At 56.8% G+C, this 20,033-nt stretch overlaps 1 protein-coding gene and 1 pseudogene across 2 annotated transcripts in view; both read right to left on the bottom strand.

Moving 5' to 3' along the window:
- Positions 1-1,666: 1,666 nt before the first annotated feature.
- On the bottom strand, positions 1,667-11,345 carry LOC114690515 (annotated as a pseudogene).
- A 4,654-nt stretch (positions 11,346-15,999) lies between these two features.
- LOC119086146 (protein FAM178B-like) overlaps positions 16,000-20,033 on the bottom strand; it is a 17,117-nt gene continuing 13,083 nt past the window's right edge. For both annotated transcript variants that reach the window (XM_037201817.1, XM_037201818.1), the window contains exons 2-4: positions 17,959-18,036; positions 17,449-17,601; positions 16,000-16,112 (exon numbers count right to left, since the gene is read on the bottom strand). In XM_037201817.1, coding sequence (XP_037057712.1) covers positions 16,080-16,112; positions 17,449-17,601; positions 17,959-18,036 — 264 coding nt within the window. In that variant the 3' untranslated portion in view covers positions 16,000-16,079. The remainder of the gene's footprint in view (positions 16,113-17,448; positions 17,602-17,958; positions 18,037-20,033) is intronic.

Raw genomic sequence — 20,033 nt, 5'->3', positions numbered from 1 at the left:
GCCACCTCAACCCTCCTCACCCATCTCGAAGTCATCTCCTCCAGCGTCTGCTGTAACCCCGGGCACGCACGGGGTGTGAACAGCAGGAGCTGTCCGAGCACGGTTGCGGAGCCGCCATCTCGGCTGCCGGGCCTGCCGCGGGGCGTTCCTACGATGCGCCCACCCCTCCGTCCCAGGCGGACCACTCGGCGTCCGTAGCTGACCTTCGAGTCCCGCCCTCTCTCCCGAGTCGACCAATCCGACGTTTAGATCTTAGTTTAGCAACCAATGACAGTAGCGAGGCGGGGCTGGATAGGCTGAGCCTTGCTGCTCTGTCACCACGGGAGGGCGCCCGAGGCTAAGCAAGCACCGGAGGAGCAGAGGCGTGGGGTTCTGCTGCGCGCCCCGGAGGAGGCGGGACGGTTCCTGCAGCCGCGCCTTGTAGGGTGTGGGGATCAAGCAGCTTGGCCGCCTGGCAGTGTTTATGTCGCTTTCGCCAGAACCGAAGAAGCCTCGCGGGTTCCCAGGGCACAAGGACTCTGGACGCCGCCCACAGTCCCTTATCCCTGGACACCGCCCACAGTCCCTCATCCCATCTTCCGGGCATCACCCGAGCCACTGGCTGTCCATGGGCAGCGCAGTGACCGCCAGAAATCCACTAACATCCCGACCCTCGTTCCGTAACTATCCAGTGGGAAGCAGGTGGCCTGAGGGCGAGGACCAGGCCCACCTTTGTGCTTAACCCTTCCGCCCCCTCAATGGACACACTGGTTGCCAACATCCGCTGGGCTGACATCTGAGCTAAAGGGAACACACTCAAGCATGATCCAGCCTTCTGACCCACACTGAGGGAAACCAGGACAGCAGCCTGCTCAAACTGCAACCGAGTGTGTGTGTGTGTGTGTGTGTGTGTGTGTGTGTGTGTGTGTGTGTGTGTGTGTGTGTGTATGGGGGGCCGAGGGGGAGGTGCTCACTGTCGTGGTCTCTATCCCGATGCACGGGTTAGATTTATCTAAACCAGTCGTCCAAATTGCAGCCAACAATAGCATCAAATTCAGCACAAAAACATCTTAAAACGTCCTTTTTTTTTCCTTCCTATTTTCCCTTTTGAAACTCGACTGCCGGGCAACTCCCATTAAGGGCACTCAAAAATGAATCCAGGCTGGGCCTGTTGTTTTTCCTGGAACATCTGGGCCTATACTACTTCTTCACTAGAACCAGGGCTTGGAACTCACTGGGTGGCAGTAGGGGACTATCTTTCCCTGCATTGATGGGACAGAAAGCTACAAGACGTCTCTTCTTCCACTGAGCCTGTCCTGAGCGCCATATTTATAAAAAACACTGTCCACACAACCTTGAGAAGTTTCTAGGAGATCCTCTCCTTCCGACCCCTCATCCCCTGCTCACCCTCCCTGGAGTTCTGGGAAGACAAACCCCCTTCTCCTCCTCTTCCCCCAATGCTGACTTTTCCCTGTGGCACCAGGCCAAGCCTGGCTCCCAAGAGGATGTAGCCCTGGTCTGGTTCCCAGTCCCATAGGCACCACTGTGGGAAAACACTTGAGTCTCAGCTGGCCCCTCCAGAGAGGGGGCACAGACAGGCATTAAGACCATGATGGGCCCAGCCCAAAGGATGGTTCCCTCTTGGTTCAACAGACAGGTTTTTAGTCAAAATTTCTGCACACCAGAGTTAAGTTTCATTTTCTCCATTTTATTTGTCAATATAAAAATACTCAAATATTTACAACAAATAAATATGTGGGGACACAATAAGTTACACTGTTAGGAGCCCTTTTCCTAGAGCTGGGAGAGGATATGCCAGTATCCACAGCATGCCCACCTTCTCCCTCCCCTCCCCCTCCCCAACAACCTTTCCCAGCCCTTTCGGAAGAGCACAAGTATAAAATACCACTGAACCCAGAGGCCAAGTGGGAGGCCCTGCCCACCCTTCCCCCTGAAACAGGAGGCTCCATCTCCCTCCCCCCCCCGCCCTGAAAACATTCACAGCCCTAGGAGCAGGACCAGGCCCACCCCTGAGTCCTGCACTCCCCCAAAGGGGTACAACACCCTGTCCATCCCATCCCCATATGTACATCACTGTCCCAAGCTCAGGCAGGACAGGTGGGGGTAGGAGAGGCAAAGTGGTATGACCCCCTTCCCCTTCATAGCTCCAAAGACTCACCAGGAGGACCCCAGGCCAAGGGAAGACTTGACAGAGACACACCTACACACACATGCACACGCACACGCACACGCACGCGCGCACCCTACACACACACACACACACACACAACACACACACACACACCAACACATCTATGCACAAACACCCACATCTTGAAACTTCCGCCTTGCAAATTTTTGGCTGCTGGGGTCCCACATGTCTGAAATTCACAGAGGAGGGCGAGCCGCCTGTGAGGCTGATGCCCTGGTGAGCCACACCAAGTGGCAGTGCCCACGCTGAGCAGGTCCTCGTGGCTGGGCAAATGCTGGGCAATGTCTGTCCCAGGCCAAGCAAGTGCTCCCGCCATGTCCCTGAGGTAGCTGGTGCCTGTGCAAAAAGGTTGAGTGTACCTCCCACGAAACCCCCCGCCAATGAGGTGGGTGGGGGGTTCCTCTCATACTGAGGACTCCTCTGGGTTGGAGTCAGGCAGTGGCTGGCGCTGTTGTAGCTTGCGTCGCAGTTCATCGGCGAGCTCCGGCAGTGGGTGCCCAAGTCCTCCTCGGTCCTCCCCTCCCAGCTGTAAGCGCACGTAACCATTGGCGTTTGAGTTCCGGCCACCCCCTAGGTGAAGCCGAGTCGGAGAAGGCAGGGGCTGGCCAGGTATGCCAGGCGGTGGAGAAGGGGGCCCACCCCCAGGCTGGCACCGGGCATGACCAGGCACGATCTTGAGAGAGCCATCTGAATAGTAGTAGCCGACGGGATCCCAAAGTTTCTCATCTGTTTCGGGGCCGGGACGAAACGGGGGCTGGTTGGTTCCTTGGGCATTCTAGGGGTACACCAATGTCCTCTCGGCTGCCTTGGCACCTTTTTCGAGCTCTTCTCGAAGTCGCCGACGAAGGGACAGAACCAGCAGCAGCAACACCAGGCACACAGCCCCCAGAGCCACCACAGCGAGCCATACGAGTCCCAGGTTTTCCAAGGGAGCCCGGGCCTCCAGGGTCACTGACGGGCCAGCCACGACAGAGACAAGGTAGCTTCTGCAGCCAGCCTTGTCCCCTGCTCCTCCGAATAGCAGTGATAGGGCCCGGTATGGCGGGGCTGGGCAGCCATCACTACCAGGGCCTGGAGTCCTCTGTCATAGAGGAAGGAGCCAGGTTGCTCTGCAGTCAGGTCCCGGCCTCTGAAGGTCCAGCGAGCGTGGGCCAAATTGGATGAGAGGTGGCAGGGCAGAACCAGGTCTGTGCCTGTGACTACTGTGATGTTCTTGGGGGTAGGTCTGACTGCAGAGGCAAAAATGGGAGGAACGGAGTGTTAACATAGGAAACCCAGAGCAGCGGCGGCGGGAGAGAGATGTACCAACTCTGGCTGGGATTGGGTAGGGGGTGGCGTGGGACGGGGGGCGGAGATCCCTAAAATGAAAGAACGAAGGAAAATCAGCTCACCTTTTTTAATGCCATACTGGTTACAGATCTTTGAGGTGTCCAAGTTTATCACATGTTGGACCAGAAGGGATCTGATAGGGGGGTGAGAAAACATCAACAGTCTGACTCCAACCCCTCCTGGCCCTAGCCCTCACAGGCCCGGGCCCTCACAGATCCCCAGACTCACCCTGAGTGAGCACTGGTGGTGGCCACACAGCGGCTGGTGTTGACATTCCAGGCACAGTAGGGGTCCCGGCGAGGACGCAGTCTGCACAGAAGCGGTACTTTGTGCAGTCAGTCAGGGGTAACTGAACCAGCTGAGAGCGGGAGCCAGCGAAAAGCATCTTCTGCAGAAAGATCAGGCAAAGGGTGAGCCTTTGCCGGGGGCCAGGCCCAGAGACAGCTAGGGTTTGTGTAGAGAGCCTGAGCACACTGGGTACCCAAGGAGGAAGAAGGCAGAAGAAAAATCCAGGCCGGAGGAACTAACTTGATGAGGGCTTAGCCAGCACAATCCTAATCACTTTATAGACATGACCTCATTAGCCAAGGACGGCAGCGCACCTGTGAGGCTGAAGAATCAGTGCACTCGCTCACACACAGTTCAGGAAACTTGCCTTCCTCCAGCCCTAAGAGCCAGCACACTAACAATGGTGCCCCTCTAAGGAGTGTTCCTGTTGGAGTGGCGACCGCCAATCTGTATGTTTGCTCAGCCCCACATTCTCCTTGCTCTGCCATTTCATTATTCCGTGATGGGGGAGCAATTTGGAGTCCCACTAGTTGGCAAAAGGCAAACAAAGCAAAGTCCAGAGGGTGCCGCGAATATGCCAGTTCTGTACGATGGTTTAAAAAAAAAAAAAAAGCAACGTTTCAAGGAAATGACCCAGGAATTTGAGGGCCTGGCTCAGAGACCCACCGGGGACTGGAGGAAAACCCGATGTCCCTGTTGCGTGGGTACCAAAACCATCGTGGAACCTGGGAGGTCTGGTCAACCAGGGCATGACTGAGAAGAGGTTATAGGCAAAGCCCCGGCCCCACGCGGAAGTGCCTGAAGAAAACATGAGGACATTTGCCAAGGCTGGATTCTGGGAATGGGGACCCCACGGAGACTGGCTCTCTATAAGAACCCTCGGAGGGCAGGTTCCGATGCGTTAGGGCTCTTACTTCCTGGGACTCCCGAGAGCTAAGTGAGGAGTTCTGAGCTGGCCAATCTCATGAGCCCAACTAAGGCAGGCAAAAAGACTGGGTATGAGACAGATGTGTGTGTGTGTGTGTGTGTGTGTGTGTGGTGTGTGTGTGTGTGTGTTGTGTGTCTCCCATTTATTACCCTGCTCCGAGACAGCACCAGACTCTCCACTGGCTCCTGGTCAAACACCTGCAGTTCCTCTACCATGTGGACCCAGGCCCCAGGCTCACAGCCTTCAGCAGCCAGCCATCTCCTGGAGAGGTGACAGAGTAAACAGGGTATGTAAATTGATGCGGTCTCAAGCCTCGGGGCATCCCCAGGTTCCCAGCCTTGGGCACCCTGCAAGTGCCTACCTGTACCAATGAACAGCACTGTATAGGTGGCGCCATCAAGTCCCGTGACCCTGTCGGCCACCACGTGCGTGAAGTTAGTGTTCTTCTTCACGAGTAAGGGCGGTCCACCGAGGCCTCACCTGCTCCTCCATCAGCGGGTGCTTCTTGATGAAGTTGAGGATATTGTCGGGCAGCTCCAGAGAACTGGTGTAGCCATTGTGGCGATGCCAATTGTTGATACACTGTGTGTGGGGGGCGGGGGGTATGGGAGGGAGAGCTGTCAGCAGGGGGAGTGAGTGGGCCCTGGAGCTGACGTTGGGAGCACACCCCCATGCCAAAACTCACCGAACCAGGGCGAGGACTGGGACCGGGTCAGTATAGCGGGCCCACTTCTGGGCTTGCTCACTGTACTCTTTGTAGGGACCCTCGAACACCTGCTGGATCTGTTCCAACTGGTACTCACAGATTGCGGACAGGTCCATATCACCCCTGTTATAGCAAAGGAAGGTCTGGTGCCTACTTGCCCGCACCATACCCCAGCTCCAGAGAAAGCACTATGAAGACAGGGCTCGGAGCAGTCATGGCCATAATGTGGCTCTGAGGTATCACCCGAGGCAGTTTCTGCCCCCTCCCTCCGCGGAGCTTTAAAAAGAGCAGATCTTGGCTGCCAGGCACTGACCCGCTGGACTTCCTCCAGAGGCCTGTGCGGGCCCTCACACCCACACACTATCCCCATCCTGACCACCTGCTCCTCCCTCCCCGCAGCTACCCCAGAGCGGGGACTTACCATCGCGCTTGAAAGACCCCGAAGAAGGTGGTGTTGTGCCAAGAGGTACCCAGCAGGGTGTGCACTGCCCGAAGCTGGTTGAAGTAGACCTTCCACTCCGGGGCTGAGCACACCAACTGCGCTTTTAGGAACGTTGTCCACTTCTTCTGCAGGGTCCGTGCGCCCCCCATGTCTCCCTGGCAGATGGCAAGGAGACACGGCTGGTCAGCCCCTGCCAAGCCTTCAGGAGCTCCCCCTGCCCACCACTGCGGAACTCGGTACCTTACAGACTCGAGCCACACGGGCCACCACCTGCTCGGCATAGCAGTCATACTCCACTGCCCGCTCGCTGAAGAAGAAGTAGACCTTGTCATCGTCCCCCGTGAAGCTCCCCACACTCTCGGGACGTAGGCAGAGCCTACAAAGTGGGGTTCTGGGGCAGAGCAAAGAGGGTCAGTGGCAGGGTGCCAGGGCCTTGGAAGGCCCTTCCACTCTTGGCTTCCCCAATCCCACTCCGGGACTCACCATTCAGCCAAAACGCCAGGTACTCGGTCTTGATGGAGTGGTGGGGCCCCATGTTTCTCAGGATGACAGGTTCTGTACCCAGGAAGTTGTTGAGTGTGGCTGAGAACAACTCACCATCTACGTACGGGAGACAAACGGCGGTTAACCAAGCTAGAAAAGTAAGGTACAGAAGTACTCTGGCGACAAGCGTCCAGAATGTAACTGACCAAGTCCCAGAAGATTTGTCCTGTCTGTACTAGAGGCAGGCACTCACCCACAAGCAGTCCAGTGTGGCCCTTAGCTGGGTCATAGGGACATTTACCCTTCCCATCCTCAAATTCTCCCCGCTCCAAGGTGAAAGTAATCATGTCCTAGGGGGCAGGAAGACATGGAAGACAGGCATGAACACGGAGGCCTGCAAAGCCTGAAAAACCATGGTCTGGGCATCTACAGGAGGAAGTCACAGAAGTTAGGGACAGGTGGGTAGGGGAACACCCAAAGAGGGCAACACTCACGATGTAGGTGCACTTGGGCTGGAAGGCATAGGTACCACAGACGTACAGGTGGGAGGCATTGTACGGCTGAAGGAAGCGGATGAAGTTGAAGCATTCGGTCTTCCGAGAGAAAGGTATACAAGTCAGTGAGAACTGAGAGTCAAAGATCCGGGACCACCAGGGTCCGGCCTGGAGACAGGGGAAGCTATCGTGCCACAAAGGCCTGGCAGGGGAAGTGCCCTGGGTACCCACCTGGTTGCTCTTCCCTTTCTGGGTACACTCCATCTTCTTCTCAACCGGGCCTCCCAGGAGATCTGAGGATCGGAAAGGACGCATCAGCGACGTCACAGACAGGCCTGTGCTAAGTGTGTGCCACAGCTTGAGCTGCGCCATGGGCGACCCCCTGGTCCCCATTCTGACGCAAGCCCCCAACCCTCCCACCTGGCGGAACCCAGAAGGGAAGAGCAATCGCCAATCCTGACCCCAAGAGAGACCTCTGGGCTGAGGGACAGCCTACACAGGCCACACCCCCTGAGCCCTCCCCTCGGTGTGCCTCCCCCTGCCCCACCTCTCACCACTCCTCGCAGCTCCAGAGCCTCTACGCTGAAGGCAAACAGCGCCTCTCGGGCCCCCACATATAAAAGCCCAGAGTGCTCTCTCAGGGTCAAGGTCAGGAAGTCCTGGATGCCCGTCTGGGAGAACCGCCTCACTACTGTGGCCAGCTCTGTAGAGACAGGAGGGGGGGCGGGAACAAGGTGGGAATGAAGAAGTGGTGACTAGCAGCCTCCCTAGGGTTCCAGGAGTCCCCTCCATCCATCTTCCTTTGTCCAACGATCCCCTGGGCCTCATCCTCACTGTTCTCCACAAAAGCTAACACCACACACACACACACACACACACACACACACACACACACACACACACACACACACAGAGATGACAGCCAAACCCCTGCTGGCCATAAAGGACTTTTTTCTGAATAGACTTTGGCTCACCAGCTCCACCCGACCCAGGCTTCCGAAGCCCCTCTTTAGCCTGGGAGGAGGCAATCTGGGCTGGTAAAGTGGAAGGAAGGATATCTCAGCCAAAGCTTCCGGCCAGAGGAAGCCATCATCTGACTGATGGCTCTCATTCAGGGTCAGCGGTACCTCAGGCGCTGAGCCGGGCACTTCCCCCACCCCACCCCTCTGAGCTGCCATTTCCTCCATGGCTCAGCTACTTGCTGACCACATCAGGGTCCGGCCAGACCCTGGGGCAGATCCAGGGGGGCAGGAGGCACAGAACAGTTGTGAGCATCCCTTGTCTCAGGAGCCATTCACTCCAGCAGGTGCCAATCCAGGCTTCCAGAGAGGCAAGCACAGATGGGTATGGGATTGTCAAGTGGCATGTGGGGAAGGAAGAAGTTAGGCCTGGGGGGGGGGGGCGGGGAGTGGGGGGGTGGGGGACAAAGGAACCAGAGGCTCAGAGATCAGAGACGGTGTGGAGTCCTGAGAAGCCGTGCTGTGGTCCAGCACATGTAGGACACGGTCATACATATCGTCACGTCATCTGTCAGAGGCCCACATTCCTGCCCACCTGTCCACAGGGGCTGCACTTAAGCCAGCCTCACTCAGCCTTTGGAGGCAATGACCAGCCAGAGCTGGGTCGGCCCGGGAGGGGCTTCATTAGCAGCTGAGTGTGGCCTGTGGGAGGTGAGCTCATCCCCTGTCCCAAGAGCCCCTAGATGATACAAACACCTGACATCATACAGGTGTGTGTGTGTGCAAAGGAGCCCTGTCTGCTCTGCCTCCTCCCGCACTGAGCACAAGCGCTTGCTCGCATCCGGCCACCCAGAGCCACCAGAAGGCTCCGGTGTTGGGGCAGCAGGCGAGGGCCATTAGGTGAATCAAGGGCTCCTAGGACAGACAGCTACAAAGACTGGAGATGGGGCTAGGCTTACACTTGCCCCTGGGTTCAGGTTTCTCTCCCTAGGCGTCCAAGCACTAGCGACAATTCAAGTGAGGAACAGGGTGGGGGTGACTCAGAAACTACCTTCCCTTGCACACGAGGACAGCCAGGTCTGGGTTGGGGGTGGTGGAGGTAAGAGATCTCGAAGTTATCCCCGTGTCAGATGGGGGCAAATCCCAGGTCCCGACCTGCACTACCAGTTCTGGGTCCCTGGGGCCACACACATTTCTTAGAAAGCCACAACCACACGTATCGGTATAAAGATACACGCTTGGGGGGGGGGGGGTAACTCCTCCGCAGCCGCTCCTTCCTTCAAGCAAGCATCCCCTTCTTCCCCCAGCAGTCCATTCCTGCCTCCCTCTGGCCCTGCCTCCCCGCTTCGGGCACACTCACCCCCAGAAGATACTGTCTTCCGGGGCACAAGGTTCCACCACACCTCAGCCCCAATGCCCAGGCCCCACAGCCCTGCTGCCAGCAGCCAGACAGCCCAGTGTGGGGCCATGGCAAACACCCAGGCTCTAAACTTCAGTCCGGCAGCCCTGCTGAAGGAAAAGAAACTGGTCAGCGTCACAGACCGGAAGGGGGCCCGCACCAAGAGCCAGGCAGCACGGGGCGCACACTTGGACACAACTCCCCCGGAGCTCCTGGATCTTCCCCCTGCTCCCTTTCTTGGAGCAGACCTAGCTCCTGCAACTGGCCTCTGACCCCAGGGGCCCTGGGGGGGTGGGGTCTCCCAGAGGAGCAAAGAGAGGAGCTGAGTCAGCAAGAATTAGGGCGTGGGCAGTCATCAAAAAGCCTTCCATGGCCTCCAGGCCATCCCTACTCCCTCTCTTCAACAGGGAGTTTGTAGGAAAAAAATAAAAAGGGGACTCCCCTCCTTTCCTCCTCCAGGTCTAAAAGGTTTTAGAATAATCTTAAGAAAACAGGACTTGCTACCTGGACTCCGGTCAGCCCCAAGACCTAATTCGGGGAGGTGTACCCCTTACTCCGCAGAGGCAAGCAGGCAGGCAGTTAGGCAGAGACCCCCAGTGGGGGGGACCGGTGCAGCAGGCTGCGTGCGGAGTTCCCGGCCCCAGCCTGTCCCCCCCCCAGCGCAGACAATAGCCGGGCAGAGCCCAAACCCCGGTTCCACATCAGCAGGGCTGGAGTAGGAGTCGGGAACCAAACGGGCCCAGCTTCCCGAGGCCCCTTTGTTGCCCAAGAGGGAGGCAGGAAGTGGGTGGGATGGGCGTGGAAATGACCAGGGCCAGTCCTGTTCTTCCAACTGCCTTCTACGAGACACTGACCCTCCGTCAGAGAGGCGGCCGGGAAACGAGTCGGCTCCGGGCTTACGGGGAGCTCCTCACCGCGGCGGGGGAGGGTCGTAGAAGGAAGTGAAATGGATCTGGGAGGCCAAAGAGGGTTTCTCCTGGAGCCTAGGGGATGCCCACGAATGGCCCTTGAGGGCTGCGTTTCCCCTCCGGCTCTGACGGACGTTCTTAACTCGGGGATTGCACCCCGGGGACCCTGGCCTAGGCATTAGGCCAACGGGACCGATTTCCACTAATCCAGACACTCGGGGCCGGGAACAGAGATGCAGAATCTGGGGATTTCACCCAAAACAAAGGTTCCAAGCCAAGACCGGGTCCAGGTCTCTCTACTGTGGGCTCTCCCCTCCCCCAGCTCCGGGGGATTTGAATGCAAACAAAGCGGCGCTGGGAGCGTGGCAAAACCCGGCTTGCGGACGCCCCCTGTCGGCCCAGAACCCCTGCGCGGGAAGGCGAGGTGGGGGGGGCTGCCTTCCCCCGGGCAGTCCCCCTGACACTCAGCCTCCCCTCTACCAATTACCCTACGCTGGGGTCAGAACTCGGTGGCGTGCTCCGAGAATCCGCCCGCGTACGGTGACCCAACCCCCAGCTCTTTCCAAGGCAAGGGAGGCGGACAGCCAGGTGGATGGAGGGTGCAGGACCAGAATTTGTGCCACACTTGCACACCGGAGCAGCCGATCGTGGATCGCGGCGCTTCAGCGCGAGACCCGCGGCCGAGCTCCGAAGAGAGAGGGCTGGTTCTCAGTGTCAGCCTGCCTCCCCAGCAGAACGGGAGGGCGGGGGGCCACGCTAGGGAAATCTGATCCCACAACATCGGCCGCGGTCCAAGCCCGCCCCAAACTTTTCCGTCGTGGGGGAACCGTAGCAGTTCGCGAACCTGGCAGATATCCGGACCGCGCGCCGGACAGCCCGAGGGTCTCCCACTGCCCCTAGTTCCGCACCCTAAGGCGCCCGCCGCTCCGGCCGCTGGAGCTGCAGGCACTGCTCGCCTTGCTCCTGATCGTCTGCTGAGCAGTCCGCGGAGGGCTCGAGAGGGACCCGGATCGGACAGCTGTCTGCGCTGCCGCCCCGCCCTGCACCCCCAGACGCTGTCCTCTCGCGTGCGCGCCAGCCCCGAGCCAAGGGGACAAAGCGGCAGCTCCGGGGCCCCAGGGCTCCGGCCTCACTCACCTTTTCGGTGCAGCTCGAATCCCTGGGCGCCGCCCTCGCGTTCGGCTCCGGCCGCGGTCCTCCCCTCTCCCCACGCCGCTCTGGCCCGCGTGCGCCCGCCAGCACGCCTAGGCTGTCCCGCGCCACCGCCCCGCGGTCCAGCACCGCTCTCGGCGCCCCTGAGCTCGGGGTCCGTGCTCCACCGCGCCGGGCGCCGGTCCTTTCTCCGCTGCCGCCGCTGCTCTCCGCCCCCAACCCCCTGACGTCAGGCGAGGAGGGTGTCGAGTGGTGGCCGGGGGCGGGACACGAAGGCCCGCCTAGGAGGGGGCTGTGACTCGCTGCCTTGCTTGCCCAGCCCTGAGGCTTTGGGACCCTGGTGACTCCGGCGGCGGCCGGGGAGTCAAGGTCTACGCCATGGCGCCAGGAGGGAAGAGGTTCGGGGAGGGACTCCAGGCGTTGCCATCGGGAACCGCACTCACCTGGTCTCCCCGCAGTGTGCCTTCAAGCCTTGCAGCGGGCTGGGCTCAGGAAGGGCTGAGGGGTTCCCCCACGTTTCAGTTACAGGAATGAAAGCTGGCGAGCCATTTTGGGATGAGTATCCGAAGGGAGGGGAGCAGCGGAGGAAACCGGAGGTTCTCTCAGGAGCTAACCACAGTGGTCAGTCTTTTCCTCCGAAGTCATCCTTCTTTCTGGCCCTACCCCTTGGGCTGGAAGGAGCGGCTCACAGGCAGAGAAGACCCCCCCAAGTCTCCAGGCAGCTCCTCGTTTCTAGGCTCCTGTAGAGTGACCCCTGGGGCCACTTGGAAGGTTGATGAACAAGTGGCCTGAGCCCTACTGTTCAGATGAAGGGGCTGAAGGGACCCATGCCGCCGAGAACCACTACCACCTTCAGAACTGCCAGCCTCCGCCCACAGCCGCTCCTAGATAACTTGTAGGTTTGGCCTCCCAGGCCCTGCTGGATGGCAAGTCCTCCTTCCAGCCAGCTGGCCCTCAAGCTAGGCAGGTGGAATAAAAGAACCTCGGGAAGCTGCTCCACGGGTACCTGGAGACCACCCTTAGCCACAGTCAAAGGACAGGGATGAAGGGATGTTATGGCCTGGAGATTTCTGTGGTAACTTGAAGCCCCAGGGGCAGTCCCAGAGAGGAGAAACACTTTGGACCCCATCAGCAGATCTGGAGTATAAATCAGCCGGACAGCAGCTTTTGTTCTTGGTTAAAAACTTGGCATCTCAAAAGTGGAGACCAGAAGAGCAGTGGGATAGTTGAGAAAGCCAGCCCAGTTTGGTTTCAGTAACAATTGGGTCTTTGCTAGGACACAGAAGGGCCCCTTCTCCCTCCCTGGCCAGAGCCACATTTCCCAGCTCTTTTCCATCAGGAAACAAAGCTGCTGTGGCCTTGGAGATGCTGGAGATAGGAAGCAAAGCAGTACTACCAGGGGTGGGCAGGGAAAGCGCCCTGTTTGGAGCTGGCCAGTGAGGGAGCCATGCAGGACCATCCTCTTAATAAGGGTAAGCTGCTACACAGGCGGGCAGGTGTTTGTTCTGTGCACTGGGTTTTATGAATGAGGTCTTGGAGTGATGGCAGGAGTCTATGGATGGCCCCAGCTGCTTGGAAGGCTGAGGTAGGAAATTGTGAGCCCTTGAGTTCACGTCCATCCTGGGCACCCTAGTGAGACTGTCTCAAAAAAAAAAAAAAAAAAGTCACTTGAGTGTGGTGATTCCCATTTCTACCTTTTGGTCACCATGCACCAAGCTGATGCTCCATTTCCCGTTTTCTTTCTCCTGCCCCAGGAATGAGGACTACTCTGTAGTGATCTGAGCTCCCGGCTCTACCTCCAAGGCGGCCCAGTGGAAAGTTTCAGAAGGTTTTGGTTTCACCGGCAGGGACAGTATTCTGTACCTTCATGGCAGGCAGGGTTCTTCTGAAGGAGATGAAAATAAGGCTGCTCCAGTAACAGAGCCTGTAAGGCCTCCCACCAGGTCCCCCTCCCCCCCCCCACCCCCATGCTCTGCCTCTGCACATCCCCTGCCACACTGTGGTTGCTGCCTCCGGTCTTCTCCACAGGTGGGTGGGCAAAAGATAAAGTTTCCTCGCATTACTACTTGTTCGTGATTCATGCTTTTTAATAAAAGGACAGCTGGCAGAAAATAAGGATCCTGGATCTTCCATCAAGAAAAAAAAAAAGAAAGGAAAGGAAAAAGTAAGGATATATATCTGTGTAATCTCCCTAGGCCTACCTAGCATAGTCTATGGAAGACATCACACACCCTAATCCGTATTCAAGCCTGATAGATCAGAAACCCCCCCCCCCTTTCTGGTGCCCCTTTTACTATAGCTTAAGTGCTTGAGAAGACATGTTAAACATAGAAGACATGTTAACACACCCAACAGGACCCTGAGTTCAAGACAACCTTCTAAGAACCCTAATATTGGTCATAAGACATATACCCTCTTTACTAACTTACCCTTCCAAGCTAAGTGGCGAGAGGAAGGCCTAGAGTGTGTACTGGGGTCTCTAGTCAAGGCCTCCTTGACCTGGACCATTTCCAAGGTAGTGAGCAGTCTCCCCCCCAGGTGGGAGGGAGAGAAGACTGATTGGCCATCTTTCAAGGCACTCTCTGACTCCTGCGACCAGGGAACTAGGACATAGAGGAAAAGGACTTCCTGGTCTACTTCCTCCAAAAGGAGAGTTATCAAAGCTGTCCACCTGGGACGCTTTTCCCTTCCAGCCCCTCCCTTCCAGCAGCACCAAAAGGAAGCAGGAAAACATCCGTCATCACAGCCCAGGATACTACTTTTCCACTCGGCTTCTATCAGGATATCCCTGCCTTTTCCCAGGGGCTTAGGGTCAAAAACCTGGAGGGCAGATGGTGAAACTGCCAGCTTCATTCCAGAATTCTTGGCCTTGATGAGGCTCCGTTTCTAATTGACTCCAAACCCAGTTTTAGGCCTGGTCAGCTCCCAGTCAGTCTCCCGAGCAGGACAATTACATGACCCAGGGGATCCTGTCCACCCCTGACCTCACATCGCGTACCTCTGGTCAGGTTACAGCCAGGCTTCTGAAGGGACAGGGTTGTGACCAAACACCTCTTCTCCCCTGTATCTATTTCTCTCAGGGATGAGTAGGTCTGGGGAGTAAGGAGCCAGGAGGATTCCAGATGTCTGCCTTGATGGACAGCTTGATCCCTTTTCTTAAAGCCAGGTAAGGGCAGCTTCGAGAACTGGAAACTCCCCAGTTTAGCCTCTCAGGCCTTCCTACAGTCCCCCCCACCCCCTGCCCTTGGCAATGAGAACAAAAGAGGGGAATTTCAAGGTGATTTCCAGGTTTTCAGAGCAAACCCAGTTACTGAGGATTAACTGAGGATGTACAGTGTCAAAACGGGTACCAGGGGCAGGGTGCAGAGGGCGCCTCTCCAGAGTCCCTGCCCTCCTGTCAGAGACCTGAAGCTGACCTGCTTGCTGCTGTGGGGTGTAAGAGTATGCCAAAGGGGCATGTGATGCAGCCAGGAAGAGAAGCCAGAACTATCAGTCAAATCACTGGACATCCAAGTCACCTGGCTCTGGAAGGGTTTCTTCCACTTCTCATTTGGCAAAGGCTTTGAGACACAGAAAAGACGTCCTCTGTGGTACCCAGTACCCGTGCAGAGTCTGACTAAATAATAGATGCTCTAGCTCTGTCCTTCTGGGGACCCAGAGAGGGAGGTGCCTGTGTCTGAAACAGGCCTAGGAAGGTATGGGTTTTAGGCATGCTCTTTCTTGTGTGTCTGTCTTCTAGTCCAGTCCCTGGGACACACAAACAGAGAGAACTGTATGCAACAGCCATGGGCAAGCTCCAAGGGCATCACACACCTGAGACGTGGGCACAAGTCAGGTTGGCAGGAGTCATCCTCTGCCACCCCCCGGCTCCCTCTTATATCTGTTGCAAAGTTCACTCCAACCCTGAAAAGTGTCAGAAGGGGCCAGGGATGAGCATGGATTTTGTCAGAGGAGTAGATGGATAAGAAAGTAAACAGGGCTAGGGGGCTGCGCCTGGAGGTGCAAAAGGGCCCACTCACTACTCCAGGGGTACAGATCAAAGACATCCAGTTACACAAGCAGAGATCAGGACCCAGTGAAACTGATCTGGAGGCAAGGCCAGAGAAAGGAATGGGATCCAGAACTGACTTTGGACCCTACCGCACACATAATTCTAAGGAGTTGATTTCAGAGATCAACAATAAACTGAATTAAGCATAATTACAGCCCTCGTCCACCATCCTCTCTGTATAGCGCCCCTAGAAGGGACGGGGTAGTCCCAGACAGAATCCAGACAAATGTTCTTCATCCAAGAGTGCCCAGGCTCTAGCAACTCCAGTTACAGGGTGACTGCTCCTATATATACGAGTCCTCAGTGCAGGAGGGGGGTCCTGGTCCCCAGTCAGTCACATGATTGTCAGAGGTGAGACCAGCAGAGGCGAGGCGTCAGGCCAGGTGCTGGGCATGAGCCCTCGGCATAGGGATTTAAGGAAGGAAACCACTGAGGCTGAAAATAAAACTTTAATGTGCACAAGGAACCCCATTTTAATGATGGACAGAGAGAGCAAGGTGCAGGGCAATGGGGAGGGTGGACAGTGGCCAAGAAGGAGGCCCAGGAAGCCAGAACGGTAGAGACGAGAGCCCAGGAGAGAAGAGGTCGCTGAGCAGGCAGGGAGTTCAAGGGTGGGGACTGTCGGGGAGACAAGGACCCCAGTGGCACCAGTCTGGCTTCACTGGCTGGCCGCCTCCAGCCTCCATTCTTTACCGCCTACAGTTCTTTCTTGCTGGAGTCCGGAGCTGGGCAAATTTGCCCTTATCCCTTTAAATGTCTTTCCAAGGGCTGAAGTACTGGCCCTGTGAAGAGGAGAAAAGCAGCCTGTAATGGTCTGGCCCCAGTACTGCCCTCTGTCCACGGGTCCCTGCACTGGTGGTATCCATTCAACATCTCCCGGAGAGGCCTCCTTCCTACCAGTGTTGTGACACTAAGACCAAGGCCCAGGAGACAGTAGACAGTAGGTCAACAGGCCACCTGACTGCAGTGCCCAGAGGGCTCAGCCAGGGTCCCATCTCCTGCTACTACCAGCCCAGGGGGGTGGGACGAAGATGGTATCTGTGTACACTCAGCCAGGCTCCAATCACTTCACTTCCTCCTTATGACAAACGATGCTTCCACCAGAGGCCAGTGGATCTGGTGAGGTCTGAGTTCCAGATTGCTTTTTCTCAGGGACTTGCGAAATTTGAGCACTAAGCCACAGCCTGTGGCCAGTGTGTCAGCCTCAAGTCAGGGGTTAGAGGGAATTGTAAGGGAGGAGTCAGCGAGAGGCAAGATGGGAACAGGGAGTCCAGCTGTCTCCAGTAAGGGCTTGGGGGCTCAGGGCCAGCCCAGCAGGGCACGCTTATTGGAGAAGTGGGGGGTGGAAGGAGTGTACAGATGGGGATCGCTTTGTGCCAAGGAGCGATGCTGGCTGTGAGCCCTGATTTTCACATTCACTCAAGCTGCTTGCATGATGGGGCAAGCTACTGACCCTCTGGAGCCTTCAGAGAGTCTGCTCATCTGTAAAACGGGCGGGCTTCTAACAGTCCCTGCCTCCTAAGGGTTCTTCAGGTTCCTGTAGAAAAGGATCTTCACTCAGGAAACTTTTGCTAAAATAGTACTACCTAGATGAGCTGAGCCAATCCGAGAACAGAGCTTGCTCCTACAGAAGGGAGAGTGGATGCTGCAGATGTGAGGAGTGAGTGACGGGCACTTGCTCAGCTTGCACGAGGTCCTAGGTTTGAGTACTACCACCACCAAACCAAACCAAACAGAGCAGCCTGGGAAATGCTCTTCACAGAGAAGGCCAGCTGAGGTCTACAGGACAAGTGGACAGGAGGGGGACAGCTGTCGCCTCTGGTGTCCCTTCCTGGCTGTTCATGACAAACCGGTTGCTCAGCTCTCCAAGGCTGAGTTTCTCTTTGTATTTGTTCATAAACAGGCCTCCCTATGTTCCCTTCTGCATCCCCTCCCTGGGTCCTGGATTAAGAACGAAGGTCCCCCGAGACATCCCCACCCTCCACCACACTGCCCACTCCACCCTCTCCCTCTGGAGTCAGCAGCTGCAGTGGGGGTGGATGTACTGCTGGATCTGGCAAGCCCCACTGACTGACCACTTCCCTTCCCTCCCAGGTCTAGGGGATTATGGGACACCACCTGGGGCTGACAGTGAGCCAGCAGGTCCTGCCAGCGGATGTAGGTCTGGGTGGCGAGGTCCTTGAGTTTGGTCCGGTGCATGGCCTGGGGGCTCTCCCGGATATGGGTGCTGATGTGACGGTCCAACTGCATGCACAACAGCTGCAGCTCACCCTGAAGAGGAGACGGAGGAGGCGTGACATAAGCCAGGCATATTCTGGAGGCCGTGCAAGAAGGCGAACTAAGTCAGAAAGGGAGTGTTATCTCTGAGTGACTGCTGGGAAGCTGGGTAGGAAAGGGAGGAGAGGCGAAGGGCAGCTTCAAGGGGCAGGTCAGCATCTTTTGGAATGGCTTTTGAGACATGGTGGGAGGAAGGGGCTCTGGCAGCCCTCACCACTTTTTTCTTGGCCTCTCACTCTGTGGTTCCTGATGGAAGGCTGGTTCCACCCTGGCTGTTACGGGCCCGCATTCCTTGATGCGGTAGATACGGGCACCCAACCCTACCCTGCTCCAGCATCTTGGGAGACTCACCCACTGATCTGGAGTGATATCCTGGCTACTGACCACCACCCCAGCCAGTGTCAGGAGGCTGTGGCACAGATAGCAGACCTAAGAGAGAGAGAGCACAAAGATGTTCATCTGAGCCTGGGAAGGTTCCTTTTCTCAGCACACAGCAACAGCTCTCACGAAAGCATCTTCAAGGAAGGCCTGCATGAACAGAACTTGGCCTCAATGTCTCAGAGCTGCGACTGTCCAGTAGGATGTACCCACATTCCTTGTCACTAAACGACTGATCCCCAAATGCCTGCCACCCAGAAAGCCATACCACCCCCAGCCTCACTCTGGAACGCCTGAAGTGAAAGTCCAGAGGGTCTGTGTACTCCGCCCTCTGCAAGGCCTGTTTGCTGAGACAGTGGTCAGTGACTGAGGTGAAACTATGCCCTGTGCAAGCTCTAAGCCCCGACCTTGGAAATGTGCCCACAGCGGATAAGCACCTCACAAACCCAGGCACAGCAGGATGCTGGGGGAGGGAAGGGGAGGCCAGTGGGAATTACCTGCATACCTTCCCCACCAAGTCCACCCTCACTCTTTTTTTTTTTTTCTGTTTTTTTGAGACAGGATTTCTCTGTGTAGCATTGGAGCCTGGGAACTCACTCTGTAGACCAGGCTGACCTCGAACTCACAGAGCTCTGCCTGCTTCTGCCTCCCAAGTGCTGGGATTAAAGGCATGTGCCACCACCGCCTGGTCCACATTCACTCCTGCCACTAGAAACTTCAGAGGTAAAAACAGAACAAAGGCCAGGTATGATGGAGCATACCTACAATCCCTAACTTGGAAGCTAAAGCAAGAAGATCACAAGTTCAAGGCCAGCCAAGGCTACAAAGGAAGAAGAGCCTGTCTCAAAAACAAAAGAAAATATACAACAATGAACACAAGAAAGAGACAAAAAGAAAAAGAAGAAAATTAGGACAAAGGCCAGTTCTACTGAATGAGAGAAGGGATTAGGTCCAAGACACCCCGGGTCCTCTACTGGAGGTGTTCGTTTAGGGGGCATCTGCCTGCTATGCAAAGAAAACGGACTCTGTCGTTCTGGCAGAGGGTGGGTCGCTGACAGCAAGCAGCCTGCTCTTGGCACTGTGGACTTCTGTCAGCAGCCACACCACCTCTACACAGAGGTCTTTCATCCCTGTCCTCTGGCTCCTTTTCCATCTAAGATAAGGAGAACAGCGGCACACTGAGGCCTGGGGAAGAGAAGGGATGAAGAGGAAAGCCGGGGATGGCCAGGAGGGCTCTCAACCGGCCCCAGGGCCCTCTGTGGATGCTTCCTTGCCTTTATAGTCCTGCCCTTCTGGATCGCCAGATAGTAGCCAAGAAACAAGGGCATCATTTTTGCATGGACCCAGGAGCCTTCCCGAGAACTACCTCTATAGGTACTCAACTTGGCACCATCTACAGACTTCTTGAGACCAGTGTATCCTGTGGAGAAACGCCACCTGGGCTCCCAGGGCAGCACCTGCCTCCTGAAGACAACTGCAGAATAGCCAAAGCCTCCAGGGGACCTGACTCACAGGTTGACCAGGTGAGGTGTCAGTGGGGGCCTACACACACGGCAACAAAGAAACAAAGTGGAAAGGGCAGGCCTCCAGGAGGGCCGCCATGGGGAGGGCAATATCCAAGCTTTCTAAACTGGACTCCACCTGCCATCCCTGCCCCCTCCTCCTTGGGCTGCCTGGTGCTGGCCACCCCAGCATTAAATCAGAGTCCAGGGTACTCAGTCGACCCCTCTGTTGTATAGGCTCAGGCCTGCCCACCTCAACTGTCCCTTGACTAAGAGCTTCTACTCAGCACCAGGAGGAGCTTTGAGAGGCAATGGATGATTTGCTTAACAAATACCAAATCTCAGCTGCGCAGGAGACCAACGGGAAAGAGTTCTTCTGCTTCTGGAGAGACCGTGGTGGGGCTGCAGGGGGAAGTGACTAAACCAGAGTGGGCCTTGAAAGGACAGGAGGATTGGAGGAGAGAACGGCCCTGTGGGCAGAGGCAGCAGATTACAACACCAGATCCTGGGGCTGATGCAAGAGACAGGTGGAGCATTGGGAGGAGG

Source organism: Peromyscus leucopus, unplaced genomic scaffold (genome assembly GCF_004664715.2).
Source record: "Peromyscus leucopus breed LL Stock unplaced genomic scaffold, UCI_PerLeu_2.1 scaffold_150, whole genome shotgun sequence".
Classification (NCBI taxonomy): Eukaryota; Metazoa; Chordata; class Mammalia; order Rodentia; family Cricetidae; genus Peromyscus; species Peromyscus leucopus.
The sequence above is the reverse complement of the archived record's forward strand: the minus strand, read 5'-3'. Positions and strand labels throughout refer to the sequence as shown.